Here is a 13,518-nt window from a genome sequence, read left to right as displayed (position 1 = left end):
GAGGTATTAGTATACATACAACATTTCCCCACCTGATGAAGAGGATAGATTCCAATCCTCAAAATGTTGTGTTATACCTTTTGTAACCATAACGATGGCAAATGTCTGAAATCCTGTTATACTATTAAAAACTGTTTTAAACATATTTACACATTAATTATAGTCATTTAAATGTGGTTACTTGTGTTTGAACAAATTATTCTTGTTAAATAAAACTTAAATACCAAGCAAGTATTACACCATTATTTTGGTGACTGAGGTATTTGCCAAAAGAGCCCCACTGTGGGGCTGGACCATTCTGATGTCAGCTTGTTTCTCTATTCAGTGGCTATCCAGCCATGCCAGTGAGAGGTTACTGTCGCTCTTTGTTGTTTTACAACAACAGTATAAAATGTGTGGCACAACTGAACATTCCACGAATGTGATGGTTTTTGTTTGCTAAGCGCAAAATTAACCAATTGAGATTTATCGCCAACTTCGTGAAGTTTATGGGAATGATGTGATTTGCATCAGTGGTGCATTAGGTTTAAAAATGGTCAAGCTAACGTGCACGATAACGACAGAAGTAAACGGCCAAGCATTGTGACCGATGTAATTGTCTCTTAACCCTTTAAGGAGTATGGATGTCATATGACGTCTTCTTTTGATAGGCTAAAATGAGTAATGGATGAAATAAAAAAATTACCAAAAGGAGTAAAAAATTTAAATCTTTAAAATCACTTAAATAAACTTTTATTTACATTTGATAGCTTAATAAAAAAGGACTACGCGTTCTACAAGTCAATATTTCAGTACTTTTTCAAAATCAAACGTCTTATTTCCTCACTACGGCAGACTCAATCGATATTGTCTGCCATTTGGACAACAGTAACAAACTAGATGGTTACTCAACAAATATGTCACTCTGAATATGGCCACAGTATGTAGTATTCAAGGAATGGCTAGCATAATGTGGCAGCATATTGTCTGCCATTTGGACAACAGTAACAAACTAGATGGTTACTCAACAAATATGTCACTCTGAATATGGCCACAGTATGTAGTATTCAAGGAATGGCTAGCATAATGTGGCAGCATATTGTCTGCCATTTGGACAACAGTAACAAACTAGATGGTTACTCAACAAATATGTCACTCTGAATATGGCCACAGTATGTAGTATTCAAGGAATGGCTAGCATAATGTGGCAGCATATTGTCTGCCATTTGGACAACAGTAACAAACTAGATGGTTACTCAACAAATATGTCACTCTGAATATGGCCACAGTATGTAGTATTCAAGGAATGGCTAGCATAATGTGGCAGCATATTGTCTGCCATTTGGACAACAGTAACAAACTAGATGGTTACTCAACAAATATGTCACTCTGAATATGGCCACAGTATGTAGTATTCAAGGAATGGCTAGCATAATGTGGCAGCATATTGTCTGCCATTTGGACAACAGTAACAAACTAGATGGTTACTCAACAAATATGTCACTCTGAATATGGCCACAGTATGTAGTATTCAAGGAATGGCTAGCATAATGTGGCAGCATATTGTCTGCCATTTGGACAACAGTAACAAACTAGATGGTTACTCAACAAATATGTCACTCTGAATATGGCCACAGTATGTAGTATTCAAGGAATGGCTAGCATAATGTGGCGGCATATTGTCTGCCATTTGGACAACAGTAACAAACTAGATGGTTACTCAACAAATATGTCACTCTGAATATGGCCACAGTATGTAGTATTCAAGGAATGGCTAGCATAATGTGGCGGCATATTGTCTGCCATTTGGACAACAGTAACAAACTAGATGGTTACTCAACAAATATGTCACTCTGAATATGGCCACAGTATGTAGTATTCAAGGAATGGCTAGCATAATGTGGCGGCATATTGTCTGCCATTTGGACAACAGTAACAAACTAGATGGTTACTCAACAAATATGTCACTCTGAATATGGCCACAGTATGTAGTATTCAAGGAATGGCTAGCATAATGTGGCAGCATATTGTCTGCCATTTGGACAACAGTAACAAACTAGATGGTTACTCAACAAATATGTCACTCTGAATATGGCCACAGTATGTAGTATTCAAGGAATGGCTAGCATAATGTGGCGGCATATTGTCTGCCATTTGGACAACAGTAACAAACTAGATGGTTACTCAACAAATATGTCACTCTGAATATGGCCACAGTATGTAGTATTCAAGGAATGGCTAGCATAATGTGGCAGCATATTGTCTGCCATTTGGACAACAGTAACAAACTAGATGGTTACTCAACAAATATGTCACTCTGAATATGGCCACAGTATGTAGTATTCAAGGAATGGCTAGCATAATGTGGCGGCATATTGTCTGCCATTTGGACAACAGTAACAAACTAGATGGTTACTCAACAAATATGTCACTCTGAATATGGCCACAGTATGTAGTATTCAAGGAATGGCTAGCATAATGTGGCGGCATATTGTCTGCCATTTGGACAACAGTAACAAACTAGATGGTTACTCAACAAATATGTCACTCTGAATATGGCCACAGTATGTAGTATTCAAGGAATGGCTAGCATAATGTGGCGGCATATTCGGACAGCAAAGCGATGAGCGCACGACGCGACCTTGAGTCAGGGCCTTCTACCGGGTGGCTACTGCGATCTGGTGATAAAATCTGATTACAAGTGAATGCGAGCACAAACATGGAAGTTAAGTAAGTTGCAAATAGATGGAATCACTTTAAAGACAAATATACTTAAAGAGAATCAGTAATAGCATAGCATTTACGATAATACAAAAATACAGAGGCTAAACGTCATATGACATCTGTACTCTTTTGGGCCACTATAAGAATATACGTCATATGACGTCCTTACTCATTATGTATAATTTACACGTACATCTTGAATCTTGAATCTAGTTTTCCTCAAATTTTAAGAAGTTTGTTAAACAAAATTGTTACACATAAGTTAGGTTACCCTAAATTTTGTGCAAAATGGCTATCGACCACATAAGACAAATTGGACTCGAGAAGTCCTGGATGCTTTTAAGTGGAAGGTGTTTCCACATCCGCATCAGTAGGGATTATTTGAAAAAATAACCTTCAAACAAAGAGTAGTATTTCATTTCTAAACTAATACGTGAAAACTTTTAAATCAAGTCAATTTAGTTTTTCTTTTTTATTGATACTTTTACATTTCTCTGACTTCAGTTATAGTTAGTTTAATTGAAATAGTAAAGTTCTGCAATAAAATTGTTTGAAATAAACATTAGATTTTTCTGGACATTTGCCATCATTCTAGATGGTTTCGGTATGGTTTTGATAAGTTCATCTACAATACACCAATAATAAAAAAAGGGCCCACTCCTGTTTCCTTTTTTTCCGCCATCATGTTTCTGTCATGACGATCACCATTTACTACTGGCCTCGGGTCAGTTCTATGTGGTTGGTTATTCAGTTATAATAATTAGCGTTTTGTTTTTATTAAGTGCGTGTTTTAGAGATAGTGTGCTCACAGTTGTGTGCAGATCATTGTGATCCTTGACATTTTTTGTGTCACAACGCTCATGTATGATTCGTTCATTTAACCTAGCTTGTAATTATGTGGTAGGTTAGTCATCCATCTGAGGACGAGATCAGATTGCAGATCTCGAAACGTAGTGTCACTGATCTTTTGTATCACTGAATGATGGCAAATGTCCAGAAAAATCCTGTTTCCTTCACAATCTTTCCATAACCAAAAACAAACTTTATATATACACTTGAGTAGTTTATAAAATAGTTGAAAGAAAAAACAATATTTTAATAGATTTCTACTTAAATACCTTATTTCCTGTCCCTTGGTAGCGTTTCTATTGTTGCCGCATAAAAAAAATTCGACACATTCATATGTCTGAAAAGTTTTATTTTGTTAAGGATAATTTAGAGATTTGGTGATCAATAGCAAACTTTTGGTCCTAGAAACAATCGTACATAATTATATTTTTCAATTCATGCATATATTAATAGAGTTTTTACATTTTATTATATGAAGTGCCTTCGTCATATGTAAAAGTAAATTACAACACAATAAAAAATATCTCTAATTAAAATAAAAGAGCATTGTCCAAACAAATAAAAAATTTTCCTCTGGGTGATTTTCAACTTCAAATACAACTAAGAGGCAAATTACAAATTTTTCACACTAAATATCTGATAAATTCATAACAATAACTGAAATTGTTGTAATTCTCATATAGAACTTAACTAACTTAAAACTTGTTTTTGAGCTAGAACATAAAAAACTAATTTTTTGATCACATATTTTAATATTATAAACTAAAAATGTTGGTATAGCAGTACTTTGTACATACAATATACCTTATCGGGAGTACTTCCCTACGTCATATCTAACTTGTACACAGTGACTACTACTAAGTTAAACAAACTTAAAAGCCCATTCTGATTGAGTTTGACCAGTTTCCATTATATCCACTGATAGAATGGAATTTGACTGCAAGGGGGTTTTTAACAGTGTTAATTTCACACCTTTAAAACTTGATCACACAAACTTAATTACTTTTTGTATAAACAAACCAATACTGATAAAGGTTGTCTGGTACCGTACCTACTCCACAATAGTTTACTAATAAATAAATAAGGACTCCAAGACATCTTCTGCAACCAACGAACCTGTCACACAGGTTCCTGTACAATAGACTATGATATCAAATAAAACTCTGCTGGTAAACTAGACTAGGGAATACGGAGGCCTCGTGTGCGCTGGACTCCTTCTGCAAAGCAAAATACTTTTTAGATTTTAACAATCAAAGGGACAGTGATTTTCTGGTAAACTAGACTAGGGAATACGGAAGTCTCGTGTGCGCTGGATTCCTTCTGCAATGCAAAGTACTTTTTAGATCATAACAATCAAAGGGATTAAGTCAATTATTTCATAAACCCGTTAGTTGCCAAAATTTTAGTTGAAAGAAACCTAAGAATTTGTTCTATTTGAAGGGTACTTGTTACTATTCTTTTAAAAAGGAATAGAAATTTATAGATAATATTTTTTTGGTACTTAAATAACAAAATCAATAATTAGAGGTGAATAAATTCCCAACCAATTCAATTCTGATTCCAATTATAAAACTGTTGAATCAATTCTAAAATCTGAATTCAATTCCAGTCCTCTTTTATTAGTATCTCTGAAATCCTAGAAATAGGCCCATTCAAAACATTTTCAATTCTGACTTAAATATGTTTTTTCATTTTAGTTGCTCAAATTAAAAATTATTGATTTATTCTAAAGTTAGTTTTTGATTCTAGAAATTCTTAGGAAATTAACAGCAACCAGGAATCAATTCCAAATATCACGATGCCTCCTGCACTTGCAACTTTCTCAGTGCAGCAATAATTTGATCTACATAACAAATCAATATATCCAAAATATCCAAAAATAGAATACTTTAATTATAAGTTGAGTTTGATTTACCAAAGAGAAAAACTTTTAAAAGATAATTAAAAAATGTTTACAGTTCTATGGCTATATATGGTATATTTGAGTATTTAATAACATTTTACATGACTTTGGAACAATTAAATTTGAAATCTAGAGTTATTATTCTCAGTTTACTTCTAAAATGTCAACAGCCGACCTCCCAATCCTGTAAGACACGACGCAATAACATCAAAATTCTACTGTGACTGACCTGCATCTCATATAAGCTGCGTGGAAGTGCTGGGCGGGTTGGTGGCCAGCAAGGGGAAACTGCCTTCCAACCAGAATATGAGATTGTGCTCAGCCATCTGTGAGGACTGGAAATGGTCCTTGAGCAGCATCTGGGAGAAGTTGCAATGCATCTGATATGCCTCGTTCTCTCGTGCCGGGTCCCCGCACATACGGTATAAATCTGCAGACACAAGCAGTTTCTAATTGATTTTGATATTAGATATGGTTTTGACTACTTCTTTAACACATATTAGTTCTATTTTTAGTTAATATTTGGTTGGTTACAAATTATAAAGACAATTTTTTCTATCAACAAGATCACAATGACTTAATGGGTTTTTCCTTGTAATGGCAAACATGTATCTTTAGAGTAAAGTTACTTGTTGTAATGGTTGATTTGAAAGGATAACAATTTGTCATTACATGGATAACAATTTCCCATTATGAAATATTTATAGATGGAAAATGTCTGTAACACTAATAATGAATTACAATAGATCCATTTTTCAAGAGGCATGACATCATATATTAGTTGTTAGTGATCAATATTTTAAATTTTACACAGTGAAACCTCAGTAGATCGACACAATGTGGACTATAAAGTTTTGGGATTCTCGAGTTATCCAAAACATTAAGATTAAACAAGAGGGAAGAGGGAAGACTATAAATTAGTACAAAATATCTTGCCTCTTATCAACCAGCGAAGGCAACAGAATCAACGTAAGATACTTTAAAATAGTGAATATGCTCCACACCATTGTTAAGCAGCTAAGGTACTGACCCTTGAGGATAGCGGAGGCCCACAGCTGGACATGGACGTCAGGGATCTTACTGGCTAGCTGCATGGCCGGAGTCACCATGTTCATACTCTCCTGGGAGTTGCCCAGAGACAGGAAGATGTGTCCTAGCAACACCAGTGTACAAGACGTTAACCTGTTTGAGTCCTCCGCATTTGCCATCTTTAGTGTCTCCCGTAAATACCTCCTGTAAACAAGTAGCAGTGGATATAGTTCTTTATCATGGTAAAATGTATTAGCATAGGATTTTTTATATATTTTAATAAGTACTATTTTTGGTAGGATTAATCACTCAATTTTAAATAAATAAATTATACCATAATTTCAAATTGAGACAAAATGTTACGTGGAATTTTCTTATTTCAACATGGATATGTTTTACTATACAAATGTCACTGCTTTTATACAGGGTCAGCGTTACAAGTTGAAGCAATTAAAAATATATATCTGACATTGTATTTGATCTAAAGTGATAATTCGTCCACCCAACTAATAAGAATATCAAATACTTTGTTCTCGACTAGGCTGTACTCAGCTAGACCTTCAGTCAATGCGCACAACAAGTGCACAACAGGAAGACAGTTCTTTCAATCTCACAACCAGTGCAATGGTGACTATTTAGCAGAAAACATTGTGTGTATTGTGGTTAGTGAAATTTGAATCTGTCCCAACGCACTTACAGTGTTAATGACACTGATCCACCTCAGATTAAGAGCATTAGATATGTTGGTACAAACAGTTTCAAGAAACTGGAGGTGTTAACATAAAAAAATCTCTCATTCACCATAGAACAAGTGATGAAGCATTCGAGCGTATACACCCAAGGTGAGTAAGTAGCCAAAAAAAAAAATTGCTAGATAAACTTTAGAACTCGGAATGATCAAAACAACAATACAAAATATGTTACTCAAGTGTTTATGCCTTCACACTAACAAAATGCAACTTTAACATGAAATTAAAGCTACGAATCAACTAATGAAATTACTGAGTATATTAGAGATTCTCCTGGTGTGGTTCGACTATGACCAATTGATTGGCCCTGTTTTCTTTACTGGAGTAACTATCACAGGAAAGCTTCTGCTGTCTAACATATCTGTTTGATTGCATTATTTGATCAGATATTTTAGGGTTTCAGTTTATTGTTTATTAAAATCACAGAATGTTGAAGTAGATATATTATCATTACTGACTGGACAGGTGAGATGAACTGCATTACTGTCATTTACAATAATTCCTCTGATGAATTTAATTTAATTTTCTAAATGAAAATAGTGCAAAGGCCTACACAGTAGAGCGTCAATAATCCGAAGGTCTGTTTGAAACATGTAAACTGTATTTTCACGGCGCTGTGAAAGGAGAATGACTTTGGGAGTGATTGTTTTGAACCATCCACACCCTCTCTTCACAGCGGGTGAGGATGAGTATTTTTAACCTGTCGGGATCGTATCACTGCCACCAGTCAGTTCAGTTGCTTCACTTGTTCAGTAGTGTAGTCATAGTTGAGTGTTGCGGTTTGTAGTGCTTAATATTCTTCGATAACATTCATTAAATAATACATAAATTGTTTATCTTTATTTATCCTACCATTTGTAGTATAACTAAGAATTTCTAGAATACAGTCGGAACAAGTAACAAGTCGGAAATTTGAACCTCCCTCAGCCTCAATTAGTTCAGATTTTTGATGCTCTATTGTATTTGCAATATTTTTATATTTCAAATTATTTGAAAAATCATAACCCACCAGTACTAAATAATTTTTAAAAGTCCCTTCCTTGAAATGCAAGTGGATTCGTACAGGACAATAAATTCTAAATTGTGGTTACGCACAACTTAACTTAGAAAATATTAAGGCAGAGGGAGGGAAGTACCTTTTGTCTAAATCCAACCACCTGCTCGTCAGTTCTGCATCTCCTACAGATCCATAACCAAACATATCCGTGGCGTGTATTACTGCTTTCTCGGTTGTCATGAGTGCATGTCTACTACGTATCTCATTATTATTCCTTATCGCGTGGTAGTGTTATGATTAGATTAAAATATTTATATTGTAGTGAAATGTAATAAAACTTTTCAGTTTTACAATGAAATTTAATTGAAATAAACAGTTTTGTAAATTTTTTAATTTTTATCACTGAATACGCTAATTTTAAGTGGAATACCTTGTTTTGTACTTTTTTTGTTTTTACCTTCTATAATTTAGTTATAATAAAAATTAGCTTTGAACTTAACGAAACAAAATGTTTTTACTTGTCTACATTGTTTTTTTTTATATGTTGACGTTATAGAAAAGTTAATGGATTTATTAATTGTGTGCGAAGGGTTAAAATTACAGTGTAAATAATAAATATCTAAAAAAGTACAAAAAGAGCTTAAGAGAGTTCAAAATAGGGTAAAACTTCCAAACGTATCAATATAAATCTCTTCAGACAGTGAGCCCGTCCCTATGATGAAAATTATAAATAAACAAAAATGGTAAACCTGTATGGTTAACAATTAGGTTCCTTACCGGCTGGATAAGGTGCACTTTACCTTACAAGCTGTACCTAAAAAAGATTAAAATAACGAAAGATAAAATAAAATAAGGATCTAATGTACTTACTTGGCCTCGTTGTACCGCGCCTGGAAGAAGCTCTGTAGTCCCTGCACATAGTAAGCTGCTGCACGCAAGCTATGCGAGTGGGACGGCAATGTGTCAGGGTTTATCCTCTCTAGCAGGTTGGCAAACTCCATCTCCCTCTTGCCACGCAGGTAGACAATCCCCAGATTAAGGTTGGCAAACGTCCACAGATCCCGTTCTTGTGACAGCTGCATGCCATATTAACATTAGACACCACCAACGGATTGCAAATAAACACAATTGCTGTACTTAGTCAAAACGGAAAATAGTAAATGCACCTGCAAGGAAAGGATAAATTATTGTTTTATATTTTTTTAAAGCAAACATTTTTACACAAACAAAAAACAGTATTCTTCATACTAATTAACTTTTTACATGGAATTCAGTTTTCTGTGTGGAAATTTGTATTAAATCCTTTTAACTCTACAACTGGCAGTCGCTTGATTATCAGTTGAAATTAATGTTTCTGTAGTGGCAGTCGCCTGAAAATCAGTCGATTTGACACATGCCCGTTTGACATTTGTTATAATCAATACACGAACTAAACTGCCATGATTCATATACCACTGGAATCAGAAATAGTTGCTGATTTGATCGATGTATTTTGTTTTGATTTGTTAGCAGCCATGATGTAACTATGACGTATTGAAAACGAGAGTTGTTTGTAAACAGTCGGCCATTGTTGTTGTATTGGTACCCGGTCGCGTTATTCTTGTCCATCTAAAACGTAAGTTTATTACATGAAATAAGTGTTTTTATGTAATAAGTGTGTTTATTTATGCGTATAAATTCTCGTAGATTGTGTTTTATCAGTTTATTTTGTGATGTTATGAAGAAATATATGTGAGAAAAAGATATTAGTGAGCCTTTGTAATCTAGGCTAAGTGCAGTGTTGTGATAGTTTTAGTTAGCTTTAGGATCATTTTCATATGCGATGATCATGATATAAAGCTTCTTTATTTATTTTTATAGGCTCTGCATAACCTAGAAATGTCTGAAAACTTAGCAGACAAATCCTCTGATCTGAGAGAACTCGCAGCTAATTAAAATTCAGACAGTGAACATGAGTCTGACGGGCAGACGATCTCCCTCCTCCAGAGTCTGTTACTATTCCCACATCTCTGTGGGTTAGGGCTTACCACGGTGAAAGTCCCAAAGACCCCAGTAAGGAGTTCACCATGAGAAACCCTGGCCCACGGGACTGCCTACCTGAACACAATTGCAAATTTTTTGTCCCAGATTCTTTTTCTATCTGTTATTGTAAGAGAAACTAACATTTATGCTAAGAAGGAAATCGAGAAGAAATAGACTCTCTTCTCACTCTCGACTTTCATCCTGGAAAAATGTTAGTATCTTAGAGGTGACCAAGTTTCTTGCAATCATGCTTCTCATGGGCATTTGCAGGAGGAAGAATGTGACGGATTACTGGTGAACAGATCCGGCATTGTTCTATACGATGATTGGGAATACCATGACTTTGCGCCGGTTTCAGGCTTTGAGTGCAATGATTCATTTGACCTCTAGGATATTCATTTAATAGCCAGGAACTTAATAAGACACAACCATTTTGAAGAAACCAATTTTAAAAAACTAGCCAAATAATTCTAGCAAACAAATATTTAACTTTATGCTTCACTAATGTTGTATTCAGTAGAAAAAAAACAATGTATTAATCCTTCAGCATGTTACATTCATTGCAATGGACATTGTCATATTGTTTAAATCCTAATGTGCTTTAATGATTCTTTCAATATCACGTTAAATAAAAATAATTCTTTTTAGGCATACAGTAACTCTTTTTAGATAAAAATATTGGGTTTACAAAACATCATTTTATATCTCTAATACTTATATAATATTTTTCAAATTTATACAAAGGGTTTCTAGACAGCCCGTTAAAAACATTTTCTGCATTTTTTTTTTGTCTGTCAGACCTTGCCATAAAACAGGAAGATCATTATAATACTTTAAACATCTGTGGTACCTCATAATTTTGGTTAGTTTATACTGTGATAATTCTAATTGATTATTATTTCTATTATCACGATTATGTGTCATACTTCTTAAAAGAATTTACAAACATTATTCTTAATTGTTTTTTTTTTCTAAAACCAAAACATAAAGTATATACAAATTTATAATAGTTAAAATCTTTGTTTTTGTAAAGAGAAGTCTACAATGGGCCAATGGTTTAGAACCAGTTAGTATTTGGTAACCAGTAGTGTAAAAAATCAGAATGTATGATCTATACATTATATCTATCAAAGAAATCTAAATATTTTACTAATTTGAAATAAAATTAAAAATATCATATACGATAACCGCACAAGGCACATACAGCATTTATTCAGCAATGTTTTTTTTATTTACCCAAATTAACCTGATGGATCATTGTTTTAATTAAACTAAGTCAGCAAACAACAAATCATTGTTTCTGATTTTCCATAGCACAAGGGCACATCTGTACGTAACTTAGTGTTCTTCATCTAAGATAAATCTGTATTAAAATGTCCTTTTAAGTACTTAATTTCAGCATTGTTAATCCCAGTGCATTCTTCAAGGACACAATATATTTATATATAGCGCATGTGAAAATATAAATATTTTATTTCATTTAAAGTAAATACAAGTATTTCAGCTAATTATTCAGCCCCCATACTGAAATGACAATCAAGGCATGTTTATTTATGATCATAGCTCGACTTTATTCCTTAACTATCCTCCACCCCGGCGTCACTAATTTTGACGTTTCGTATTTCCATAATATTTTATATAGTATGAGGTTATTTTGGCCAAATAACCAGATAATAGGTCACAAACTATAGATAAATACGAGTTTTATGTTGTTTTCCTACTATTTGATATATGAAACATATGTTGTTTGGGTACTTATCAGAAGACAACTATTTTTTGACAAGTTTTCATTATCAGGAAGAAAATAAATTACAGTATAAACAAGAAACGACTTTCTTTAACCAATTTTTAAATTTACAAATTATTACAACTATCAATGAAAACAAAAACTAAAAGAACAAGGTTTCACTATTCGAAAGTGACAGGTGATTCGTGAGTCGAGATGATTAAATGAAGAAGGAAAGTATTAGGAACGTAGAATGAGGTTTATTTTGGTCCCCGATAAAGAAAACTCATCCAAAATTAGTGGGCTGCGATAGTACCGAAGTATGTATACGATGATTTTGTCTTCCAGACACGCTAAGTAGCAGACGAGTATCGTTTCGCATAACAACCTTTTTTGTTGTTTATGTGCCGATAACCAAGCATTTGAGTAGATATAAACTAAAATAGTAACTTATACAGCGTTTTACCATATTTCTTTATAAAAGTAATGTAGTGATTTTAGTTGTGTCCAAGCAAAAAAACGTGAGTTTTCAGTATAAATATAATATGGTTATTTTGGTTTTGACAAAGTTGCTGTACAAAAGAAATGTAAGCAAGTATTTGTTTCTACATTTACTAATCATATTTATTTGTGTTATCTTGATGTTTTATTTAATGTATTGTGAAGACTAGACTAATACAATGTAATTTCTAAACTCTGACAAATGAAGTACAATTTATAAAATGTTGATACTGATCAGCATTTTCTTTATACATATAATGCTATATTTTCAAATTAGGTTCAAACTTAACTTTTTACAAAAAAGTGAAAACCTTTTTTTGGAAAAACTGCAATTTTTTTTATTTTTATAAAGCAAATTTTGTTTGTAACAATTTGTCTCATATTCTGCATTTAATTGGAAAAAAACAAGAACAAAACTATGAAAATCTATTGGCTAGATTTTATAACAGCTTTTTTACCAAATATGCAGAAATTAGCCCGGTACTTTATGCACATGACTTGGGAAACTGGCAACGACACTCTAAGGGTTTAAACTTATTTCAATGAGGAAATCACTGAAAATTGTGTGATTTTCTGACATGACAACTGGACTCACACTGAGCGCCGCCATGAACTGTGCCTCGGCAGCCTCCATACAATTCATACTCATAGCGTAGAGACCGAGCAGGGTGTGCAACTGTGGCCTGTGACTCTGCAGTAACCTGGGCTGGCTCTGACACAGTACACACGCCTGTGCCATCTCCTGCAGAGCCAAGGTCTTGTTCCCCATCACCAGTCGACACATGACGATGTGCTCCAGCAGCATCAGCTGGAACACGCTGAGGATCGGCTTGTTGTCCACGACTGCAACACAACGTCAACGGTTGTCATTATGTACACAAATGAGTTACACTGAGGCAATACGAAAGGGGATTAAATATAGAGAAGATTTATTCCTATTTCCTGTTCTGGCCAGTTTCTACTGATATTGAGAACAGGCAATAAAAACACCAAGTGCCTATAGTCACTACTTTTAATTTACTGAAAAAGTAAACGATTA

The 13,518-nt window shown here is 34.0% G+C and overlaps 1 protein-coding gene across 1 annotated transcript in view; it reads right to left on the bottom strand.

Moving 5' to 3' along the window:
* Nucleotides 1-731: 731 nt before the first annotated feature.
* LOC124366147 (MAU2 chromatid cohesion factor homolog) overlaps nt 732-13,518 on the bottom strand; it is a 30,488-nt gene continuing 17,701 nt past the window's right edge. Inside the window, exons 7-11 of the mRNA XM_046822470.1 lie at nt 13,075-13,322; nt 9,101-9,306; nt 6,486-6,688; nt 5,685-5,885; nt 732-4,769 (exon numbers count right to left, since the gene is read on the bottom strand). Of these exons, the coding sequence (XP_046678426.1) occupies nt 5,692-5,885; nt 6,486-6,688; nt 9,101-9,306; nt 13,075-13,322 (851 nt within the window). The 3' untranslated portion in view covers nt 732-4,769; nt 5,685-5,691. The remainder of the gene's footprint in view (nt 4,770-5,684; nt 5,886-6,485; nt 6,689-9,100; nt 9,307-13,074; nt 13,323-13,518) is intronic.

The sequence above is a fragment of the Homalodisca vitripennis genome, chromosome 7 (assembly GCF_021130785.1).
Source record: "Homalodisca vitripennis isolate AUS2020 chromosome 7, UT_GWSS_2.1, whole genome shotgun sequence".
Taxonomy (NCBI): domain Eukaryota; kingdom Metazoa; phylum Arthropoda; class Insecta; order Hemiptera; family Cicadellidae; genus Homalodisca; species Homalodisca vitripennis.
The sequence above is the reverse complement of the archived record's forward strand: the minus strand, read 5'-3'. Positions and strand labels throughout refer to the sequence as shown.